This window comes from Vicugna pacos, chromosome 3, assembly GCF_048564905.1.
Source record: "Vicugna pacos chromosome 3, VicPac4, whole genome shotgun sequence".
NCBI lineage: Eukaryota > Metazoa > Chordata > Mammalia > Artiodactyla > Camelidae > Vicugna > Vicugna pacos.
Window position 1 is genome coordinate 17,143,098 of NC_132989.1, and position 26,097 is coordinate 17,169,194.

The 26,097-nt window shown below is 37.7% G+C and overlaps 2 protein-coding genes across 5 annotated transcripts in view; one reads left to right on the plus strand and one right to left on the minus strand.

Annotated features, from left to right (window-relative positions):
• Positions 1-26,097, minus strand: part of STK32A (serine/threonine kinase 32A) — a 110,865-nt gene that overhangs the window by 61,015 nt on the left and 23,753 nt on the right. Inside the window, exons 2-3 of the mRNA XM_072955474.1 lie at positions 21,341-21,396; positions 20,128-20,279 (exon numbers count right to left, since the gene is read on the minus strand). Of these exons, the coding sequence (XP_072811575.1) occupies positions 20,128-20,279; positions 21,341-21,396 (208 nt within the window). The remainder of the gene's footprint in view (positions 1-20,127; positions 20,280-21,340; positions 21,397-26,097) is intronic.
• PPP2R2B (protein phosphatase 2 regulatory subunit Bbeta) overlaps positions 1-26,097 on the plus strand; it is a 619,288-nt gene that overhangs the window by 33,645 nt on the left and 559,546 nt on the right. The window lies entirely within an intron of this gene.

Below are 26,097 nucleotides of genomic sequence, written 5' to 3' on the forward strand. Positions count from 1 at the left end.
AGTCATAGAAAAAGTGACAAATTCCTGAATGAACTAAAGAAAGGAAAGAGAAAGAGCAAGATGAAAACTCAAGTTTGGGTGGTCTGGTAGCCATTCCTTACGTTCTATTTTTAGAAATTAACATGATTACCAAATCAGTTCCGAGAAGTCACTCACCAGCTTAAAACTGTCTCATGAAGGCCACCCTGAGATAAATCTAAATCTGAGCGGAAGAGATCTAACATAATTTCCCATGAGTGTTTTCCAAAGTGTGGCTCATAACCCACCAACGTGTTGTGAAATCACCTTGCTTGGTTCCGACAAGCACTATTTTTGAAGAAATCAGATAGACTGAATAACAGAATAAATGCTATTAACATGGAAAGTTAAACATTGTTTTTGTGAGTATGAAGTGTGTTTCTGTGAATATATCTACTGGGTTGTGATTAGAAGTACATTTCTTCCTGTGGGTGACATGACATTAGGGGAACCTGCTGCCTATTCCAGAACTACTGTGTCAAATCCTCATTCAGACTTGACCTCAACAAGGGTCAGTTCTGATGTCTCCATCTAGCAAAGCACAGGAAGTGCATGGTGAGATTATTTATCACTTCTAAAAGCTCTCAGAATTTGGAGAAAAAGACACTGATTCATTAAAGGTGGAATCACTTTAAAAACATACTTAAGTAAAATACAAATGGAAAATGCATAGGCTTCAGATAAACCTGGGTTTAAATTATCACATGTGAATTTTGAGCAAGTCCCTTAAAGGAAACTGAAACTCAGAGAAGATATTTGTACATTGGAAATAGTTTAATGCACCATGAGGCAAAGGGTAAATTAAATATCATGTTTGCAAAGTAATTAACACAAGGCATGGCACTACAGCATAGTGGTCAGGAGCCTGACTACTTGTGTTCAAATCCCAACTCTGCCCGTTAATGTCTTCATAACATATATGCCCTCAGCATACCCACCTATAATGGTACATACCTCCTAGGGCTGTTGGGAAGATTAAATGAAGTTATCATACATAAAGTGCTTAAAACACTATGTGGAAGACAGCAAGTAATGGGTGTTAGCTATTATAATAACCTTTCTTCTTCCATCCATGAATGTAATATAGTCCTGGTAGTAAGCAGATTAATTTATTTTATGTAGTTCTTTCCTATTATTTTATATGAAGTAATTATATGAAGATATTTATTGTCCATGGTATAATCAACACGGTTCCCATTAATTGAGCTCTTACTATGTATCAGATACCATGCTAGGTCCTTTATGTGTATTATTGCATTAAATTGTTACTAAAAACCTGTGAGGTAAGTAATATCATTATCCTCATTTTTACTGATGATGGGAATTTAGGGTTAATCCTCAAAAAAAAAATAGCAAACCAAATCCATACGTATTTAAAAAATTATACACCATGACCAAGTGGGGTTAATATCTGAAAAATCAATTAATCTAGTACATCATATTGATAGAATAAAGGACAAAACATGATTATCTCAGTAGCAAAAGGAAAAACTTTTGACAAAATACAACACTTACTCATGATAAAAACTCTTAAACTTGGAATAGAAGGGAGCTTCCTCAGTCTGATAAAGGGTATCTGCAACAAAATCTGCAGTGAATATCATACTTTATAGGGAAAGATGAATACTTTCCCTCTAGGGTCAGAAACCAGAACATCTGCTCTCACTTCTATTTAATATAGTGCTGGAGAGCCTAGCCAGTGGAAGAAAGAAAGGACAAGTGGAAGGAAAGAAGGCCGGAAGGTGTGGCAGGCACACTGGAAAGGAAGAAGTAGAACCTCCTTTAATCACAGACAACCTGATTCTGCATATAGAAAATCAAAAAGGATCTACAAAAAACTATTAGAACTAATAAACAAGATAGCAAGGTTGTGGGATATAAGGTTGATATACAAAAATCAGTTGTATTTTTCTAATACAAGCAATAAATAATATGGAAATAAAATTAATAATACAATTGCATTCACAAAAGTTTCAAGAATTGTAAATACTTAGGAATCAATTTAGCAAAGAAAAGCAAGCCACAGAAAATTACGAAGCTTAGGGAGATTAAAAAAGATCTAAATAACTGGATAAACATTCCATGTTCATAGACTGAAAGACTCAAATATTGTCAAGATATCAATTATGCCCAAATTTATCAATAGTCAGTGCAATTCGTATTAAATTTCTAGCAGTTTCTTGTTTTTGAATGAATTGACATGCATCACTTAAAATGATAAAGAAATGCAGAACACCTAGAATAGTCAAAATAATTTTGAAGAAGAAAAAAATCAGAGGACTTTCACTTCCCAGCTTCTAAATGTACTATAAAGCTATAGTTATCAACACAGTTTGGTACTGGCATAAGGAAAGATGTATAGGTCAATGGAACAGAATTAAGAATTCAGAAATATATCTTTATGTTTATAGTCCATTGATTTTTGACTAAGGTGCCAGGAAAAGACAATTGGTTTAACAAATGGTGCCGGGATGATTAGATATTCCTTCCAAAAATGAAGAACTTTGACCTCCACACCATACAGAACAATGAACGCAAATGGATCACAGATTTAACAACAAAACTTTTAGAATAAAACATAGGGAAAAATTTTTAAGACGTTGGATTAAGCAGAATTTCCCTAGAAACAATACCAAATGCAAGGTCCATTAAAAGATTGAAAAATTAGACTTTATCCAAATTCAAAACCTTTCCACTTCAAAATACATCATAAGAAAATGAAAAGGCCAAAGCTCTAATCTGTTCTTAGAAACAATAATCAGTTCATATATGCAAACTAAAAAAAATGTACAGCAACTGTACATATGTATTTACATGTGATATAATGTGTATGTGCAGTTGAATTGTAATAATTCTACCTAATCAAACTGAGAAAGAAAAAGAAAGTGAAAAGGCAGGCAACAGACGAGGAGAAACTATTTGCAAAATATGTAACATATAGGATTATACCCAGAATTTACAAAGGACTACTACAACTTAACAATAAAATAACCCAAAAAAGTGGACAAAGATACGAAAAGACATTTCACTAAAGAAGATACATGGGAAAAGATGCCCATATCATTAGGCATTAGAGAAATGGAAATGAAAACCACAAATGTCACACTCCCCTGAATGGCTATAATACGTGAAACAGACAATAACAAATGTTGGCTCTGGGATGTGGACAAACAGGAACCCTCATAAATCGCTGGTGGGAGTGAACATGGTGCAGTCACTGTGGAAAACAGTTCGTGAGTCTCTCAAAAAGTTAAACATAAAATTACCGTATCACCCAGCAGTGCCGCTCTTAGGTATCTACTCAAGAGAAATAAAATCATATTTGCATGCAAAGACTGGTACACAGATATTTCTTGCAGCATTATTTGTAATCACCAAAAACTGGAGACAAGCTAAATGTCCATCAACTGGTAAACGGATGGACAAAATGTGGTATATCCATATAGTGACATACTATTCAGCACTAAAAAGGAAGGAATCGTAGCACATGCTACATGGATGAACTCCATAAACATGCTACATGAGAGAAGCCAGAAGCACTAGATTGCATACTTACAAAACTGTCAGAAAAGGCAAATTTATACTTTATATATATACACACACACATATATATATATTTTATTATATTATTTATTTTTATATTTATTTTATATTTATATTATATATTTATAAGTATTGTATAATATGTATTATATAAAACTATATTAAATATATATAATATATTATATATATATAAATCTACTGTAAATAGATTATCAATTGCCTGGGGCTCAGGATGGGAATGGAGATTAACTAAAATGGCACAAGGAATCTTACAGGGAGGATAAAAGTTTCTAAAATTGATTTATAGTGATGATGCATCACTTAGTAAAACTACTTAAAGGGATCACTAAATTGTACCCTTGAAATGGGTGAATTTTATGATGTGTAAAATACATCTCAATAAAATTATTGCAGAAAAAAGAGCATATTGATTAGGGAAAAAAGGGGTTATGGTGTAGAAAGGTTAAATATTTGCTCTAGAATCACATGTTAGGAAATTGTGGAGGCAGGATTGCATCTAAACCCACGCAGTTAATACACGTGCTATCTGCAGTTACCAGTAAAGTTCATGAGACAAAAAGCATCCAGTGAAAAATCGGCTGATACAATGGGAGTCCCTGTGTGTGTTATTTTTTGCTTTGACCTTGCTGCTTTTAATATTCTCTAAAAAAAAAATCTAAAGCTTATAATAAAATCCCGTCAGGGACTAGAATAATTATTTAAATGCCCTTCAGTTCAACTCTCAAAATTCAATTTGTATGCATCTTAGGTAGTCTCATTCCAATGGTGGGACATTTCCAATCTTCTGCTAGGGATCTCCATGGAAGTGTTAAAAACCAATGTTGTCCTGTGCACTGAGCTGATGGAACAGTTAACCTGTGTTTTCCAGACTCTGACCAGGGAGTGACCGCCGCAGGGTTTTCACAGGTTAAGAAAAGCATTAACCCTTGTGAGAAGAGACCCCTGAGGAATGGGCAAAGAGTGGGTTAGGCTACACTGTACCGTTTGATACATACCAATTTGAACTTTAAAACCTTTCTTTGGAGCAGTGGCCCAAATTGCTCCTCTTGTGGTTCTGCAGTAAGTTTCCAAAGTGTACCTAGTGTGAAATTCATAAAAAAATAAAACCAAACTAGTATTATTTTACCTAATGAATTTACCATGACAACCCAGAAAACCCAAGGTTTGCAAAAGTCAGATTTCAGTAGTTTATAAAAACCATTCCCAGTTGTTGTTGGTGTGTGTGTGTTTTAACTGAAATGCCATAGCATGCATGACAAACTGAGGTAAAAAAAAAAGGTTAATGGCTTGGATAACATTGGAAACAAGTTGAGACAAGAATCTAAGTTCTCTGTGCTATAAATTTGGAGGGAGGGAATTTACAGTCTAAACAAGCGTGTCTGACTCCTATTCACTAGCGTGTCAGAGGGAGAACATGTCCATCAAGGCTTGGCGAGAGCCACTGGTTGTGTGAACAAGGAGAACCCGGCACTCTCATACGCTCTGGATGGAAGGCAGTTTGGTGAAAGTGCCTTTGAGGACAATTTGGAAATGCCTTTTTAAAAAACATACGGCATGTGACCCTATAATTTCACCCCTAGAAACTTTCACCATGGATATACTTGGAAAATTGTATCAAGATGTACTTATAAGGATACTCATTGCATCATACAAAAATCAAAACAATCTGCATGCCTATCAACAGGCGAGCATGTGAATAAATTATGGTAAATTCATGTTCCTGATTATACAGGAATTTTCAAAAAATAAAGCAGATGTATATTCGGATATGAAAAGCTTTCCAAGGTGTTACATTATGAGACAAAATGAGGGAAAGGACAGTGTTTATACTGCAATATTCATTATAGTACACAGTATACATAAAAGGATATATTAAACATATACACATACAAGCACAAAAGGAAAAGAAACATTACACACACAGGGTGCTATGTGCATAACATTTTTCTAAAAATAAGATAACCAGTTCTCTAAATGGTAGGATTATAAGTCATTTTATTTTTATTTATATTTTTGTATTTAAAAGGCCTAGTAAATACAACAAGAATATTTCTTTCTACTCTGATAGACTTAATATATTCTGTCTCCTTCCAACAAGTAGTAAATAAGCCTAGAGCTCTAAAACACAGTGTAGTGAACAGATACAACAATACTGTATTATAATCAATACACTTGCCTCTTGGTTAGAATTTAATGAATCCAACCACTAAAAAAAGGATCGTTATGTAATGTGACAGAGGTGCTAATTATCACGATGACAACCCTATTATAATACATGTGTGTCAAATTAACATGCTTGCACCTTAAATTTACACAATGTTATATGTCACATATATTTCAATTTAAAAAAGAAAAATGATCCATGTTTTCCCATCAGGAAAGGAACTAACACAGATGAGTCAACATCTATAAACTATTTAAATCATCTAGACTACTAGTTTTCTTCCAAAACTCAATGTTTACAATTCCCTTACTGTTCTCTAAAACAGTTTGCTTTTATTTACCTATTTATTTATTTAATTTTATTTTGAGGGGGAGGTAATTAGATTTATTTATTTTTAGAGGAGGTACTGGGGATTGAACCCAGGACCTTGTGCATGCTAAGCATGCGCTCTACCACTTGAGCTGTACCCTCCCCCTAAAAATGTTTGCTCTTAAAAAAGGAACTTTTATAGAATATTTGGGTCCTCTAAATAGATTTAAAGAAGGTCCATATTTTGTCCCTGGTGTATGTGCCTTTAAAATCTTTTTTATTCTGTAGTTTCCCTGACCAACTTTTCTTTTATTCCTAGTAATTTTTTGTTGAAGAAACAAAAGCATTTTTCCTGTGGCACTTCCACAGTCTGACTTGTTGTTTGCATGCCTGGCATGGCTTTCTCTATGTTCCACAACACTCTGAATTTTGTGAAAATTGGCGGTTAGATTTTAAGTTTTACTCAGATTCAGTTTGATTTGGGGGAGGGAGGAAAGACTGCTTTACAGGTGGTGGTGTGTACTTTGATCAGGAGATATGTAATTAATAAGTCCATCTTTTCATGATATTTCAGCCACTAATCATCTGACTGTCTAGATCTAAAAATTCCTTTGGCGCTGTAATATTTGAATCCTACCATTTCTCATTTATATTTTACCTCGAGTACTTTTCATAAAGAGAAATTGGCTTTCACCAATTATTTCGTTACTTTGAGATACAGTTCATATAGGTTAGGTAAAACAAATACTTCGAAGTCTTTCTTTTACTTACAACTTTTCAAAATAGTTTGTTAGTTTCCTAGAATCCTCCCAACGCAATCAATAAGTTCTTTAAAAAAATCATAATGAACTCATGGGTTTCATGTCATCACCCTTAATGATGTTCATAATGTCCATTCTTTGGTCAGTAGGAATATAGCCAGTTTGGATCATACGTTATTTTGACATGACTCTAGTAGGTTTTGATAGCTTTATGACTTTCTGATATGAAAAGATATTCCTGGTTATCTTATACATTTCCTCCCCCAAACTATCTGAGTGACAGAAGTGTTTGTTGCAACTGGCTTATCATTGTTATTAGGTCTTTTCAATGGACAGAGCTGGGAATAGACATAGATATTTGACGTAAGTGTAGGCACAGTGTACACATACATACACAAATGACACAGAAGATAAATGCACCATAAATTCTTAATGATATTTTCAGTTTATATTCAAGACTATAGCAACTCTTAATCTCATCAGTATTATGCCAGTGCCTCTTACTCCTTACTGAAAATCCTGGTTGTCTTTTTTGTATTTCGGCCAGAATTACTTTGGGGTAGATTCCTAGAAGTGGATTTGCTAAGATAAAGATTTGTTAAAACAAAGGGTACAGGCATATGTAATTTGAGACTCTATATTGCCAAGTTTATCTCCATAGAGGGTGTTATCATTTTGAATTCCAACCAGGAATACATGAGAGCACCCATTTCCCCACGTTCTCTCTCTAGAATATGTTGTCAAACTTCCAGGCGTTTTCATCTTCTTCAGAAAAACCCAACAGTTGAGTAAGAAGATTTGAAACTTATAACGTGCTTTTTCTCTGTCTCATAAGTAGCCTTATAATATTCTCCAAGAGAAAAAAACACACCTTAAACGCCCCCAGCAAAACACACATAAATGACCTCGTCCACGCTTGTGTATCTTGTGTGTACAGTGCATCCAGGTTCAATATTCATACATCTAAAATTCATAAATGTGGAAAATCTAGAGTTTACATAGATCTTTTTGGCAGTGAATAGAATGGATTTGAGGGGCCTCCCATATAATAGTTATGAAACGTGTTCATTAAAGCTTCCTTTTTAGCCAGAAGAAACTTGTATGTACATCTCAGGAGACATGAAGTGTCTGTGTTCATTTCTCCTCTACTGTAATCTTTCCTGACCTCTTCTTGCCGAACATAACTTAAATGCTGTCCCTCTGTGCCCTTCCACAGCACCCAGCCAGTCCCTGTTATAGAACATTATAGAAACCTCACTAGAGAGAGTTGCATTGTATTATATTGTTCATACCAGTAACATTTTTGGCCTGAAGTCCTCATTTGACTGGACACTTTGGGGAACTTGTGCATTCTTACCCATCAGTAACTCCATTATACAGCTTGGTACATAATGGACACTTGTTTATTCAGTGGCCATTTCACAGCTATTTATTGTATATTTATTTACTTGTACAGGGTGCTGAGGCTAAAAGAGTAAACTAAGGAATATGGCTTCCTTCTTAAATCTAATCATCACAAACAAACATGTAGTTATAAAATGCCGTAAGGGCTGTATAAGAAAGGTGCAGGAGACCATCAGAGGGACCTAATTTGATCGCAGGGGGTCATACAAGCCTCAAAGACAGTAATACACTTGTCTGATTCAAACCATAAACTGTAACTTCACATAAACTGAACAAGAATACACAATTTACACAATGAAAAAGACTGGGGATGACTTTTACGCACCACCTGTAACAGGCTGCAGGTTATTTTCCCCACCTGCTGATGGAGTAGCTGATTTTCTTTTGACCTTTCTCTGGACTGAGCTTTGGATGCTTTTGTGATCTGTCAGCTCATCTGTGCTGTCTCTGGAGATGTTATGTATGAAGCTTCTCTAGGGAAGAGACGACTATTACGATTTTCTCCAGAGTCTCTTGAGATAGTTACCTCAGAGAATTAGACAGCCAGTAAACAGGCGATGGGGAAAAGGAGCAATTAAATCAGAATCTTACCCATAGAATTTATCAGGGGTCCAGAGGAAAAATGAACAATTTTGCACTTTGTGGGGATCATAGACCGCCTGCAGAGAGACAGTCTAAGTGAGATGACTTTGGGTCATTGATGGGGTCACAAATTGCCACTTGTGATTCAGAGAGTGGCTAGGCAGGCCCTGACGGGGCCGAGAGGGTTCCAGTTACACATTTTGATTGGCTAGAGGAAGAGTTCCCGCGGCACATGGCACTGTCTGCCCCTCTGCAACTCTAGCCAGAAAGGCAGTTTCTTTCCTTACTGATCTAGCTGCCCCGTCTCAGAATTCCAGGGCAGCGGGAGGACTTCCAGCACTGCTACCAAATACAGAGATTCTTACTTTGCCCTCTGTGCTCTTCTCCCAGTTTGGCCCTTTTTAATGCATCTGACTTCCCTTCACCTGACTAGTGTTTAAGCGTCAAACTAGACCAGCTGAATCTTCAGAAATGTTTTGATCTTTCCCACCTCTGCTCCCATCTCCTGAGGCTTTCCATCCATCTCTAATTCTGATACCCAGTACCTGGAACTCTCCTAGGAAAGCAGGAATAGGCATCATGTCATACTGTCAAACTGGAATATATTAAGTTAAAAGTGGTGATTTTGTTTCACTAAAACATTATAACTCATGAAGTTAAGTGGCTCCTTGAAATTTTTAAAATTGATTTTGCAATTGTGTATAAATTGTAAAGTTTGGTTTCAGATTTTTGGAAGTAATGACACATATATAAGTAACAGTAAAATAAAAGTTAACATTGATTATCTTAAATAATTGGTGGGGTGCAGAGGTGGGATTTAGAATCTAGATTTGCCATGACTTTCTGGTTCTGTAGTTTGGCAAGGAATCAAACCTCTCATCTTTTAGCCTACTTATCTTTATAAAGGGACCAATACTATTCCTATTTTATAGGAAGTAGCATTTGAAGATATATGAGATTATGCATGTAATATTTTAGCACAACAGCTAAAAAATAAACCCTCAAAAATACTAGCTTAGAGTGACCTCACGGATGTTAGATTTTCTTAGGATTCCCCTAGGAATCTACTTCTTGAGCCTACTTCCTCAAAATACACTTTTCAGTTCGTCAGATTTTGTCAGAGTGAGGGTATCTCTCCCAATGAAACATCAATCCTGATTAAACACACCTATATACTTTAAAACAGAAACAAAAACCAACCAATATCTATTAAGTACATGCTAAGGAGAAAAACACAAACAATGCTGATTGGATTCACTTTAAATTTAGGACCGCAAGTCTCAAATAGATATTTAGCAAGTCTAATTCTCATTCGCTATTAAAAATAGAGAATGATGACTCATGTCACAGAGGCAGTGGTACGAGACCTACTTCATCTGCCTACCTACAAATCCACCACCTTAGGGATATATACACTTACACACTCCGCCTTCCCTCCTGGTTCAGTGAGAGAAGTGTTCTGGCTCCTACCTAAGGGCAGCCCATTTGCGTGGGCTCTGAATCACATCCATCTCACCACCTCCAGTAGCTCGTTCCCCTACCTTCCCCTTTCTAGCCTGCAGTACCAGTTCCTTCCTGTTTGCTCATACTCTGCATGCAAACTCGTTTATGCACATTAAAAATATAAACATACACATAATAAAATAAATGTTTATAAATAAAAATATATTAAATTATAATTTAAAAATATATATTATAGTATTTAGTGGTATCTACAAAATAATAGAACATGACCAACTAGGGTTTATTTTAGGATCGAGGTTGTTTTAAGATTGGCAAATGAATGAATTTACTTCACTACATAACAGAAATGATCTCGATTAAAAAGAACACATTTGACAAAATTTAATAACCATTTGTGATAAAAACTTCTAGCAAACTCAGACTGAAAGAAAACTTTCTTACTGTCCTAATGGATATCTACAAAGAGTTTTCAGCAAGCATCATATGAAATCTTGAAATCCTGAAAACCTGCTCCATGAAATCAGGACAGACACACAAGGATGTCCACTATATGCAACATCGTTCTCAATGCAAATACAATAGGCAGGAAAATAAAAGGTAGGAAGCACTAAAACTGTCATTATTAGTTAATGACATGATTGTTAATATCGAAGATCCAAAAGAATCTACAGGCCACCTGGTAGAATGAATAAGATAATTTAGCAAGGTCACTGGACACAAAGTATTAAAAATCAATTGTATTTTGGTAAACAAGCAATAAACTACTAGAAAATTAAATCTGATAAACAATTACTATTTGTAATCATGTCAAAAACATTAAATACCTAGAAATAAATCTAAAGACAGACATGCTAGAGCTGTACACTAAAAACTGATACCAAAGAGAGAAATTAATGGATACTTTAATTATACATATGTGTATGATAAATTGGAAAGTTGAATAGTTAAAAAATATATTAATTCTCCTTGAATTAATCTATAATTTCAATGTCACCCAATATAAATACCAGTAGCTTTAAAATGCAAATGGACAAGCTGATTATGAAATTTATATGGAATTGAAAAGGGCCAACTATAAGATAATCAAGAATAATTATGTTTCTGAATTCTTTTACCAGTCTAAAGCTATAGAACTTAAAGTAGTGTGATAAATGTATAAAGGTACATAGTAGATCAATGGAACAAAGTCTAGAAACCCACATATATATGATGGCGTGAATAATAACGAATGTGTTATTGTGATTCAGTAAGGAAAGCATTAAAGATTCAGTAATGGTGTTGGGTTAATTAGGTATCCGTATGGGGGGAAAAATGAATCTTGACCCGGGATTATAGATCTAAATGTAAAAGCTGAAACCACAAAGCTGCTAAGAAACAGGATAGATATTTTGACCTTGGTATAGGCAAAGATTTCCTAAAGAGGCCACAGAAAGCACTACCCATAAAGGAAAAGATTGATAAGTTCTACCATACTTAATTTCGAGCTTTTTGATAATGGAGTTAAAAAGTTAAGCCACAGGTTGGGCAAATAATTTATATCCATTAAAAGACTTGTATACAGAATATGTAAAGAACTTCTATGGATCATTGAGGAAAGAAGGCAAACAATAGAAAGATGGACAAAAAACTAAAGCACTTCTCAAAAGAGGATTCCAAATGGCCAATAAGCATGTAAAAATGTGCCCAAACTCAAAGTGACCCAGGAAATCCAAACTAAAACCACAGGAGATACCATTACACATTTACTAGAACACCTACATGTAAAGAAACTGACAATATCAAATGTTAGTGAGGTTTTAGAGTAACTTTAATTCTTAAACATTGCTGATGTGAATATAAATTGGTACAGCTTCTTTGGAAAACTGTCAGCTAAACCTACATAAATCCTAGGATCCTGTGATTTAATTTCTAGTGTTATGCCCCCAAATATGTGTACTTTCGTTTACCAAAAGGTACAAACCAGAATGTTAATAGCCAGACTATCTGTAAAAGTCTCAAACTGGAAACAACGCAGATATCCCATTGATAGTGAGATATATAAGTAAATCATGGGATATTCATACAATGAAATGTGATAGACAAGTGGCAATATACTATTGCTACTTGTGACACTGTGAATTAATCTCAAAACAAACAAAAACATTTTGCATTCCACCATCCCAAAATAAAATGACTCAGTTCCTGTATTCTCATGAAGCCACTCCGTTGGTGTTTGGTACAATCGTTTGGAGTTGGCTCTTATCAAGGTCACAACATCTGTATCCTCCCAAGTAAATGGTCAGTTCTTTGTGTCCTTACTCCTGTCTTCTCCGCAGCGGTGGAAATGGTTCACATGCCTTTCTTTCTGAAACACTTTCTGTTCTAGATTTCAGGATGCCTCCCTCTCCTGATTTACCCCTAGCTTGAAGGCCAGCTTCCTGGCAGTTCCTTCTTTGTCTAATTTCCTAAGTTTTCCTCCTTTGTCAGAACAATTAAATGCTCTGTCTTTAGTCCCCAGCCTTTTGATCTCTCTAACCTCTTTCCAAAGATGCTCCCTCCAAGTCTCTGGTTTAAACAGCATCCATACACCAGTGATTCCCATACTCGTGGTGTTTTGGACTTCCCATTGGACTCTGGAACTTCTGATCTTCAGACTTAGCCCCAATTCAGCAGCTCTGTTTGGATGACTAAGATGTAACTCACAATTCATATAGCTAAAAGAGAGTTCTTGATTTTCATGACTCTGCTCCTCTTCAGATCTTCCTACCTCAGTGAATGCCACAATTATTCACCAAGTTGCTCCGGCCAACAATCTCAGAGTCATTATTTATTTCAGTCTTTCTTCTAGCCAAGGGGCAGGCATGTTTTCTGAGCAAGGCCAATTGGATTCTCTCCCAGGACTTTGAACCTTGAGTGGATAATGGAGGTTAAATAATTGTTTGGAGCTGATGCATCCCAGCCGAGACAGCCTTGAGAGCCTGTCCATTAGTTCCCGCTACCTAGAGTCCCAGAACTGCCTTTGTCGCTCACCTTCCTGACACCTACTTATTCCGCTTTACTTGTGTTACTCTGTAAACTACCCCATATCCTTCTAATAAGTTTTTTTTTCGCTTTAATTTTCTAATAGCAACTTGTGTTGTTTGCAATCAAGGAATCCTTTGTAATACTGATGAGTAAATGACTAAGTGAATGTCTACATTATACAGACCCAGTTTCCTGGCCATTAGTCCATCAGTCAGTCAGTCAACAACTATATGAAACAATTACTAGGCATTGGCCACACAATTACACTGTTCTCTGCTCAGGTCTTCTTTGGGGACTGCTCCCTTCTTCCCCACATATCCAAGTTCATCAGGGCCATACCCAAGGACAACTTCTTCCTAGGACAACACTGGTTAATTCAGGCTAACCTCAAGATCCCTAATTTAATCATCTCTTTCTAAGATAACAGAACTGAATACTAGTTAAAGTGGTAAGGACAGATTTTAGTCAGTAATATCCTATTACAGTAGGAAAGGAGTCCATAACAATTGAAATAGAGAAAAAAATTTTTAAACCAGAAGAGAGTAATTTGCAAATATTTTTAAAACCTAGATGAAATGGATACTTTCTTAGGGAAGTAAGAATTACCAGAAGTTATCTTACTTGTTTAAAAAGCTCAAGCAGACCAATTTCCATTGGATAAATAGAGGAATTTATTAAATAACTACCCCCAATAGAAGCACCATGGCAAGGAATGTTCACAGATGAATGACAGTAAATCGTTAAAGATTAGATTAGCTAATGCTCTAGAAATTATTCCAGTGCATTGAAAAGAAAAAAACAGATCTTCCAAAATTCTTTTTTTAAACTAAGTATAACACTGTCTAAAGCAGATAGAGTTAAAAAAATAAAAATAAAGACTACATAGAATGGAAAGAGTCTAAAAGTAGATGTATGTATGTATGTATGTAATGTATAACTCAATCACTTTCTGAACACTTGAAACTAATACTGTGAATCAGCTAGACGTCAATAAAAAATAAAATTAAAAAAAATAGGAAAAGAGCCAAGTGTGAACTGAACTCGATTTTGATTTGGACAGAAGTGACTGGGTACTCTAAAGGGAGAATCAGGGAGTAGGGAGGACAGAGAGCCCGGTGGAGGCTCAGGAGAGCCAGGGAAGTGGAAAATTACAAAAACCAGGAAGGAAGGGTTGGTTTGTTAACAAACTCGACAGAAGTTAGGCTCCTCCCTTCCCACTGGGGCCAGGAGACGGGGCCCTCTCCTTAGGTGTTGGTGGAACAAACAGTAAATTTTTCTGGCAGCCTTGAGTTTTCTCAGGCAAGCACTTTAAGGGGGTTAGGGTCATCCTAAGGATGGGTCTTGAGCTGTTAGGAACAGAGTTGGTGTTTTGTTCAAGTCTTCATAGGTCAAAGTTGAGGCCTAGTGGATAAGAGGGAGTTTGATCCTGGCTGGAGTTTGATCCAGAGCGAATCGTCATCACCAGGTGAACCCAATGCAATCACAAGAGGCCTTAAAAGATGGACGAGGAAGGCAGCGAGTCAGAGTCAGAGATCTTTGGAGACGCGAGGTTGCGGGTTTTGAAGACAGAGGACGGGGCCGGGAACCATGGCATGTGGGTGGCCAAGAAGCCGGAGAAGGTCAGGAAACCGTTTCTTCTCTAGAACTTCCAGGAGGAACACAGCCTTGCTGACAGCTGACAGTCACTGAGACTGATTGTGCACTTCTGACCTCCAGAAATGTAAGATATTACATTTGTGCTTTTAAAACATTTTTCATGCTCTTTTAATGAGGGAAAATTCATTTGCAGTGAAACGCACAGATATTAAGTCTATCATTTAAAAATTTTTGTACAAATACATACTCTCATATAAGAAGCACAATCAAGATGAAAGAATCTTTCGACTGCTCCAGACGTTCTCCACGTGCACCTTCTAGATAATCATTGCTGTGATTAGTTTTGCCTGTGAACTTCACCACAGGCTGATCATGCGGGGCAAAAGGAAAATAATGTCTTCATTACATTATGAAAGTAGCTTTACCATCAAGGACTTCATGTTGTTTTAAGCCAGTAAGTTTGTGGTGATTTGTTACAACAGCAACACGAAACTAGTAAGAGCAGTTATTTCTGAGTGATGGAATATGGTATTTATTATCTTCATTAGAACTTCCTGTATTTCCATATTTTATACAAAATAGGTATGTTATATTCAAAGAGTTTGTTTAAGTTAAAAAAAATTTAGAAGAAAAGACTTTCTAATGCCCCAGCCAGCTCAAGTCCAGGTGCACTTGTGCACTTTGGAATTTGAGAATTGCCTCTGGCTATGGGGGCAGAGGGGACATTCCATTTCTAGGCAGGGCCTCACTGAGTTGTTTCAAGCCGTCATTTATTAAACAGCTGCTGTGTGTGAGGTGCCTTATATACGTATTCTTATTCATAGTGGTTTCTTCTGCTACAGATACTGTTATTCCCAATTACAGATGAAGAAACCAAGAAAATTCACAATGTCACGTACTTAATTTGCAGTTACTTAGTGGTGAAACAGGGATTCAAACTCTGGTCCCTTTGATCTGGGGACCTGCACAGAACCTGGAACAGGTGTGATTAATTGAGTGTGCCAGAGGTGGCAGAGGTCTGAAGGGACAAGAGCCAAAAACCAGGCGCCAGAGCCTAGTCCCTCTGCTAATTCACTCAATTCATTCATTCATTCGTTCATTGATCTTGCACTTACTGTGTGCTGGGCACTGTTGTAGGAACTGGAGAATGAGGCGCTGAACACAAGGTAGAAACAAATCTGCCTCGTGGAGTTTGTATTCTTGTGGGATGTGGATGACAAACAAAATAAACTCCACTTCTTTAGATATTTTGTAAGGGAGTCTCATAAGATGTCCATGGTGGGGGCTGGGGGGAGGTCAAGTGTTGCAGGGAGAGCAGGGGATTTGAAGTCCGGATTCCGGGATTTGAAGTCCGGATTCCTCGATTTGCATGCTGGCTCTCCCAGTTCCTGGCTGTGAGACTCTGGGGAAATGGCTTAACCTCTCTCAGCCTCAGTTTCTTCAGGTGTAAAATGGGAAGAATAATCCTCATCCACCTAGGTCTTTGGGACAAATATGAGGTCATATATGTAAAACCCAAAGTAATAAAACCAGGAAGCTATTAGGGTTGATGCTGGGGTCTGAAGGCTACCCTAGTTCTCACAGTGTCTGATTCTGTGAAGAGATGCTGGCGCTCTGAGTCACAGATGATGGAGTTGCTTCCAGGGAACCCATTTATGGGGCTTTGTTCAGCCATCTGACAGGACTCCCTTTTCACACTCCCAGTACAAGTGGTCCTTTCCACTTGAAACAGACCATCTTGTCTTCTCATTTCTTGAAACCACATGCAGACCCTTGAGGTTGACAGGAACAAGAGAACGGGGGTGAGGAGAGCTCTGAGCTCAGAGGAGGAGCTGTGTGCAGCTGCAGGCTTAATCTCAATTAACAAAAGCCACCTGGGGACCTGGCTGGGCTGGGCAGGACCGGGGTGATTGGTTTGCAGGCTGAGGGTTGCCAGGGCTTTGTTCGAGGCCCCCAGGGAGGGGCTCACAGGAAGATTTTATTTGCTTTTCCTGGATGCCAGCCCTGTCAGGCAGCCTTCACTTTATACATGGCCTTTATCTGATGACTCTGTTCTCAGTAAGGCCAGGTCCATGGAGACTGGGGAGGTTGACATAATTCAGAATGTTCTTTAGCCTTAACACTGCTGCTCCCAGACTAGCAACCTTCCTTCCCTGAAACCCCTCAACATACACACCCCTCTTTGTACTTGGTCCCTTCTCAGTTTACATATTTATGTGCCATTGGACTAAAATCAGCCTCTCAGAGTTCATGATAATGTGGGACAGATCAGGGGCTTTGTTCCTGCTCATCACTGCAACCCCCTGGTACAAGTCTCTGGTACAATTAGGATCCCCAGATTGAGCAAATAAGAATATAAGATGTCCAGTTAAATGAGAAATTTGGCTAATGAGTAATTTTCAGTTAAAATATGTCCTGTGTGATACTTGACATATACTAAAAATCACTGGTTATTTTTCTGAAATTCACATCTTATTGTGCATCCTGTATTTTATCTGGTGACCCTAATTACAATTTGTTGATGATGCTCAGGATATGTATATGCAAATAAAGGAATGAATGGGGCTTACCCATAATCAAAATCAGAAACTAAGTGCAGACATTTTACCAGAAAATACACACTGTTAGGAGTGGTTGTTTTGAGGTGATAGGATTATTGGAGAATTTTCATTTTTCTGTATGATTGTGTTTTCCAAGTTGCAATGAGCAGGACAGTTTTCAAAGATCATGTGTATATGTATTTATATCAACATATACATATACCAATTCTCAACATGAGTGTAAAACCTGTTTGAAAGAGAAAATTTGTTTTTCTTCAACCAGAATTTTCTGAACACATCCCCAGGGGTTAGGAGCTTTTTGAGCATCCATTAGAAAATGATTGAAAGCAAAATTGAGAGACCTACGTAGCATATTAGTAAAATGAAGCACACAATGGGGTTACAGAGAAGTTGAAAAAAAAATAGTATTGCTCTTATGTTAATCAATGCTTCTTAAGAAAATCAGCTCCTGAAACTTTGGGGATGTAAAGATAAGTCTAGTTAAACCCAGGACACACAAATCGTGATTAAAATGAATGTAATATATTGGGGAGTCTTTTTTTCCCTTTGATTTGTATAGTCAGAGGGTGGAAAAAAAAAAAAAAAGAAAAGCTCTTATGGAGAATGAGTTAAAGACTCACCCCCTTCCCTCACCACACACACCACGTTCCAAGATGCCTTGGGACCAAGCACCACACAAACTTGTCTTTGGGTGTCCACACGGGCCATCAGTGATGGGCATGTTCAGAATGCTACACCTTAATGGAGCAAGGAAGCAAAAAACTACCGTTCGTGAGATGCTGACGATGGGCTGGTCACCAGGCAGAGCACTTAATCTCATTTGATTCACCAAAACCACTCAAGTTACACACAGTAACCCTACCTTACCATTTTTTAATCAATGTGACTTAAAAATTATAAAATTACTCATAGCCTCACCTCTCGAAGTGCTGCAAGGTGCTTAATAGTTGTGGAGAGTTACTTACATTTACTATGCTGTATGTACTAAGGCATTAATTAGAAGGAATAAAAGTGCTTTCTGAATTCTTGTATCTCAAGGTTTGAAAGACAAAAGGGATTTCTGCTGTATTTCTGGAATGCTCCCTTCCCAGTTTCGTGTTCTGAATGTGATGCTAGAATCTTGGGGGTGGACTTGTCTGTTCTCTCTCCTCTGTCAGTGGCACCAGGGTTCTACTGTAAGATTCAGTGTCAGAAGTGAGAAGGGCAGAAGAGGATGTATGTTGCGTTATCAGCAAGTCAGCATGCATGGGGGAAGGAATGCTGTCTGGAATGACACCACAAATAGCAAAACCTCTAAACTCTGGCCAGCTTAAAGTCTCATAACACTAATGTTATTTTTTTTTAAGGAGGGGAGAGGGAGGGGAATGGAATGAAACCAACTTTGCCTAATCAGCGATGAGAGACAAGCATGAAAGGGCAAAATGCAAAGTATGTCCTTCTGAAGGGTTCAAAGTCTTAAAAAAAGAAAATTAGTTGAACTTTTTTGTTTTTTAGTTGAACTTTTGAAGAAGGAAAATGTGACTCTGAACAAAGGGAAGATTATCATTCTCGGGGTGAAGAGAGGGGGGAAAAACAGCAATTTGATGATTGCTAAGGATGGGAAAGAAAGTGCTGCATCCATTTAACTCTTTACAAGGCAGCATTTTGAATAAGCCACTCTGAAATACTGATTAAATACACTGAGGCTGAGCCGAAATTAGCCTCCCATGTCTGAGTAGTGCATAAACTCTAATAGATCTATTTCCAAGTCACACAGAACCATCTTCTTCTCAATGGCGGCACAGAGTCTTTGAGTAAATTGTGTATTAAGTGAACTGTATTAATTAAAGAGGGAGGGAGACAGGTCTTATGCACTGATTCCTCCAGTGGAATCTGCCTAGACACACAGTGACATTTCAGTGATTTTTTTTTCCATTAGTATTCTCTGAATAAAGGCTTTTTTTCTCCCCTGTGCTAGTAAGTAAGAACTGTTTGGTATGCATATTTAAATAAGTCACAGTGAATTAGCTTTAAGAACTGGCTCTTAACATAATAGATGCATTAAAATGTAAAGCAAAATAAGTGAGTGCATAAAGACCTAAGAAAAGAGCTGAAAGTAATAGATAATGCAAGCTTCTCCACTATCTTCCAAGCCTTGGATTATGATAATGGCTTTGAGAGCAGATCCCAGTCATTTCACGTCTAGCTACTGACATAAATTAGCTCCAGTTGTGTTAAAACTTCGTTGGTGAGAAAGGCAGCAACGTGCCTTTTCCAACTCACAGGTGTACATTTGGTTCCTTAAGAAATACGCTGCCTGGAAACCAGGTTTGCTGCCAGTCATTTCAAGGAGAATGAACAACCTCATGTCTGCCAGCAATGCCATACTTGGCTCTCAAAGTCTCTGCCCCACAGTTAGTGAAGAAAAATGTCTAATGATGAGAAGACATCTGAACTCACTCGTCAGCCTATGTAATGACAGTGCTTTAAATACTGACCTCAAGAACAAGGGAGAAATAACGGCGGCTGAACTGAGCAGTGTGTATTGGCAACAATAAAATAATTTTGTTTTGTTATAAAGTCAAAGAAATCAAGAACAAAGTCCTGACGAAGAATGTAATGAGAGCCTTGCAGGTGCACAGGTAATCAGGATGTGTTGATGTAACAGGATTTGGGGCTGAAGGTAGGAGTGTCCCATTCAGGGTCCAGTAAAACCACTCACCACAAATTAACCAGGAAGGGATGCTCCAGGCCCTGCATGATCTGGAGCTCCTTGAAGACATTCCTCACTTCGTTGCGTTCCACGCACTTTTGTTTGTTCATGTATTTCATCGCATACATCTTCTTGGTATCGTTCTTCTGCACGATGCAGACCTGATGGAGCCAACCAGAGTGAGAAGGTGATTAGGGAGATGACGGATGATGGAGATAAGATAGAGCTAGACTCGTTCCTCAGCATAGTTTGGAGGCCTTATCACTTGCAAATTCCCTGATGTTCAAGTTGCCACTTAGCTTTGATTTCAGAGGAAAAAAATTCCGTTTTCTTCCCGTGCACTGGGTCAATTTCTAAATTTCTGCTTTCTCAAACAAGTATTCCTGTTTTTGCTTTTGGGGATTTTTGAGAGACAGCATTTTGGGGAAGACAGCTGCCTCAATGTCAGTGGTCTTCTAATGACAAAAGACATCCTTATTCTGCTTTCAGTGACTGAAATGGGCATAGCTCAACTGCCAAGCTGAACATTACTGTTCAGAGAAATTCTGTTGACAACCATGGGTGATACAACCAAAAAGAACTTGAAGCATTGGGGAAACTCTAAGCATGATGTCCATATTTCTGAAATGCTTTTAGAGGTTCACACAGTGTCTGATAAAGTCAACAGCAGATGATTCTAAAATGCAAGTTCCATGTGAAATGTGAAATAGTCTGTTAAAGCATGTCTCCACCAAGAAACTAACCATGAGGCTATGAATCGAGATTCTCATAAAAATTAGACTGGATATGTATATGTTTCATGGTAGGTTTTTTTAAAAAATAAAAATATAGTACAAGTGGGGAAAACACAGAAATCAGGTGGCCTCTTTGCCAAATGAAATGATGTAATTTATGCTGACAAGATAACTGATACTGAAGGTACTGGTACAATCTGAAAATGATGAAATCTTGCTCTTCTCATTAGTGTAGAGAAAGTCTGAAAGTCTAGTGAGTAAACTGATGGGACTTTGAGATAGTTCTGAGAACAGGATATGTTCACCATGTAGGTGCCTGTCACATATTTTCCGGAAACTGTGGTAATTATTTTCTAAAAATCCATGATGAAAACATCTCTGAATTATCATTTTGTGTGGTCCAGGTAATAAAATTATCTGAACACTCTTGGACTTTCTGTTCCCTGAGCTATTATACCCTGCTAGTCGTTAATCATTTGAGGTCTCACCTTCCCAAAACTGCCTTTTCCAATGGCTCGCAAAATTTCAAAGTGGTCGAAGTTGACTGTAAAACAAACAAAAAGAGCACTGTGAGTGATTCAACTGCTCTTCAGTAGCTCATAAGTAATAAAGACTGGGCTAAACTGAAGCACCTTGTTGAAAACAACATTCCAGGCTACCTTAAAATGCCCATTCGTTACTCCAATAGATATTTCTTGAACATTTATTATGTCTTAATCACACTGCTTAGTCCTGGGAGATACAGTGGTAACAGAGCAGAATTCAAATCTCTGCCTTTATGGAGCCTGCAGTCTAGTGAGGGCTTCGTAGAGAGATGCTCATGGATTCAGTAGTCGCAAAAGGAGTGTACAGTTAAACCTCTTGCTGAATGTTAAGAAGGAGACAAGTTGTGGGACTATAAGTCAGTGTAACAGGGGAGCTTCGCATAGGTGCTAAGGTCAGGAGGAGTGTCTCTGAACACAAAGGATTATGAAGAAAACTAGTCCTCTGTGCATTCAGTTCCACTAAGGATCCACACATTAAAAATCTTCTCCTTGCCTGTGTTCTCACTGCAACCATTCTTTCATATCTATGTGATTTCAGTTTTTCCAAGAAGGAAGCTATTACACCTAAGTTCCTAGAATGAGCAGATCCCCAAGGCACAGACATCTAACAGATGAGGATGAACATGAGTATAAAAGTCTACTGTATAAGCTGCATTTAAAATGAGATGATCTTACATCTGCCATTTAAATATTTCCCCTCCTAAACGTTAAGTGGAGAATAATCTACAAAAATATTGAATCATTGTGTTGTACACCTGAAAGTAATACAAGGTTGTAAATCAATAAAAAAAATAATAAAATTACTTTGCCACTCTTAGAAGTCAGAAGGAAGAGATGTTTAGTTTATAGATAGCAGGGTGTCCTGGGTCAGTGCTGATGAAATGCTTTTGGAGGAGAACAACAAAGTGTAGATTCTTCCAGACAGGTGGCAGTCTTTGGTTTCCTGCCCTGATGATCTGCAGAAAATGTCCCACTTTCTTTCTTGGCTTTTGAAATCAGTTCTGAGATGAGCAAAATTCCAAATGAGGGGTTTGAAGAATTTAATCAGAAAAGATTACAAAATACAAGAAGGTACCAGTCTTCTCTTTAAAAGACATATTTTGTCAATTTCAAGAATAATTAAATTAGCTCCTCTTGAAGGAAGGAGCACCTCTCATCTTCCAAGCTCTCTCAGGGTTGAAATGTTTTTATAATATGACTTAATCATCACTTCTGAACTTGCAAGTCACTTTATTTCGGCAAAAAACCCATTTAATCATGTGAGGCAGCATGTCTGTTACAAATAATCCTGGACTCAGCCTGAAAACAATGACAGGACTCTGACAAATAACAGATTCTCTGAGTCTCTGTTTTCTCCTCTATAAAAATGGGACTGACTCTGCTAGCTAAGAAAACACCTTTTTATCTAGGAAAATGCTGATCAAACAATCTACTTACTTAAGTTATTCACTTGACTAAATATATTATCTTCCCAGACTCCTTGAGTTGGGAGTTTTTTTGACCCACTAGATCATAAGCTTTCTGAGGGGAGAGATTACATACTGTTTTGTTCATCTGGTTTTCCTGGCAATTCAAAATCCCTGGCTTGAAGTAGTGGACAGCATCTCTGCATTTCTGAGAGAGCCGGCTACAGGGATTTACACATGACTGAGCCTCAGCAAATAAAGTAAACTGTAAAGATACAAAAGAATCTCCAAATAACCACTGCTTGTAAACATGAGCAGTGTGAGAATTTGGGTCTTGTAAGGAAGTGTTTTTCAAACTGAGTCAAGACCCATCGATAAGTTAATAAAATACATTGAGTGGTAATAAAAATCATTACAAAATTAAATGGAATAGAATGGACTAGAAAATGCCTCAACTGTAGTAACAGCAGCATTGCGCCTGAGACTTTTGTTTCGGTTTTATGTGTGTAGATAGATATGTACTATAGCACAAGATAATTTTGTTAGTGTTTATTTTACTGTGAATTGTGGTCAAAATACCTTAAACACTTTTATAAATTTTCTCTTAAGTTTCAGACTGACAGAACCAAAGCAATGATTTCCTCACACTCATTACACAAGGCTGAGTTTTGCATTATGTACTGTGCAAGTGTTACAGAAAAATGACCACGACAGTTGTAAATAGTGCTGCTGGTAATGGTGGAGCGTATGTGTCTTTTTGAAGTAATGTTTTTGTTTTTCTCAGGTATTTGCCCAGGAGTGGAATTGCTGGGCCATGTGGTGGTTCTGTTTTTGGGGTTTTGAGAAACCTCCGTATTGTTTTCCATGGTGGCTGCACCACTTTGCATTCCCACCAAGAGTGTACGGGGGTTCCCTTTTCTCCACATCCTTGCCAACATTGGTTATTTGTGTTCTTTCTGATGATGGCCATTCTGACAGGTGTGAGATGGTGTCTCATTGTGGTTTTGATTTGCATGTCCCTGATACTGGTGATGTTGAACAGCTTTTCATGTGCCTGTTGGCCATCTGCATTTCCTCGTTCGGAAAAATGTCTGTTCAGTTCTTCTGCCCATGTTTTGAATGGGTTGTTTGTTTAATTTTTAATTGAAGTACAGTTGATATAAAAAAAAAAGACCAAGATTTATTTGTGAGCCCAAGATTTTATCTTCAGCAAATCCAGTAACTCACAGTGATTTCTTCACTAGCAGCCTAGCCTAGAATGCTGTGATGACATTTTGAATCTCCCAGCATATAACAGGTAACCTAGAAGGCATGACATTCCGTTGTGATATTAATCCATTTCATGAACCATGTCCCTTTATAAGCCATTTTAAGCTTTAATGAAAATGATAAAGGATTAGATGCCAGGTTGCTGATAAATTTCTACTAGCAGAACTGCCTTTATTAATGTCAGGTAAGGTCCCAGAAAAGCGACAAGCCTCAAGTTTGAGAGATACCGCATCTTATTTGTGCCTTTATTTCTAGTCAGTCAAAGAAAGACTCTAGTCCAATGCCATGGTGGCTAAAGTCACTTCTCTGTATGATCATACAACCTGGAGAGAAAGCCAATGACAGATTGAAAGTGACTGGAAAATAAGCTCTTATTCCATCCTAATGGTCCTTTCTTAAATGTCCAACAACAGCATCACTAATCTGGAGGAAGGCTGATTGAAAAGGCAATCAAACCTCATAAATTCATACAAAATGAGAGAGAGAGCGATGAAGTCAGAACTGTGGAATATTTTGTCAACAGAAACGCGATGACATTATCAGCATATAGGATTTGCCTAAGGGGAGTATGAAATAGCTTTAAACCTTTGATCAACATATGCAGTATTAACCAGTAGATTACATATGGCCCACAAGCCAAAATGGGCCTGCCATCTGTTTTTGTACCTCCTAGGAGCTAAGACTGGCTATACATTTTTAAAGGATCGAAAAGGACAATAAAGAATGTGCAACAGAGGGGGAGGGTATAGTTCAGTGGTAGAACGTGTGCATAGCATGCACAAGATCCTGGGCTCAATCCCCAGTCCCTCCACTGAAATAAATAACTAAATAAAAAACTTAATTACCCCACCAAAATAAAAGTAAATTAAAAAATAAACAAATTTAAAAAATAAGCAACAGAGACTCTATGAAAACCTATAATATTTACCAGCTGGCCCTTTACAAAAAATTTGCCAAGCCCTGAGATTTGAGAGCACAATCTCTGGAGGCAGACTGCAGGGTTCCAAGCCCAGCTCCTACAATTCATGTCATGTAATCCTGGCAACTTTTACTTCTATGCTGTTTCTTCAGCTATAAAATAGGGATGAAAATAATATATACTACATAGGATTTGTAGGAAGATGAAATGAGTTAACATATGTAAAGTATTTAGGATATGAATTGGAACTAACTTCTTTGACCAGCACTACTGCCACAACCACTTCTTAGGGAATAGAGTAATTCAGAGCTCCCAGCAAGCACCACCGTGAGCCGCTGTCATCACACGTGGATATTAACAGGCAACACGGAGGGAAAGGGCAGCCACCAGTGTCCCTCCTACACGCCTGGGGCTTCAGAGTCTAGCGTGGTGCAAAGTTAACTTCTGCTGTGTTGTTTCCTGGTGTCTTTGTCATTGTCTCATGTTCTAAAACTTTCCTTCTGGTTCATGGAGAAGCTCTCTGGTGTCAAACATAGAAAGATCATCTGGGGACACTGTTAGACCTTGAGTTTTTGTCGGGTTTTGAAGGTAGTGGTTGAGTGTCAGGAAAGACAGAACCTGGTTCTCATGTTCACTGATGGGGCTGGCCAGGGGACGTGGCCTGTGGGAAAGCCAACGGGCAAAAACCGCTCATCCTCCCATACCTTCCTCATCTGCCTCCGAGTCTCCCTTCACACAGTCCTTCTCATCCCAGTCTTAGCCACCATCATGTCAGTATGGTACCCAAAAGGTTGCCGAGAGATGTATCAGATAAATAGGCTAAGTTGAATGAATCCTAATGTTATATCACATGGAATATTTTTTAAAACTAAATAACTTAAAAGGACTTTAGAGGTTTTCTTTTGGATGGGTGCCCATTCTCCCCTCATCAGCCACAGAAATTCTATCTGCATGAGGAGTCTGTTTATGTCTGTTTCCTTTTTATGTCTCATTGTATCCTCACAATAACCTTTAATAGCCTTTACAGATAGAAATGATTAGCTTCAGAGATTAAATAATTTGCCATGATTATAACTAGCATAATGACTATCTTACCTTGGGATTAG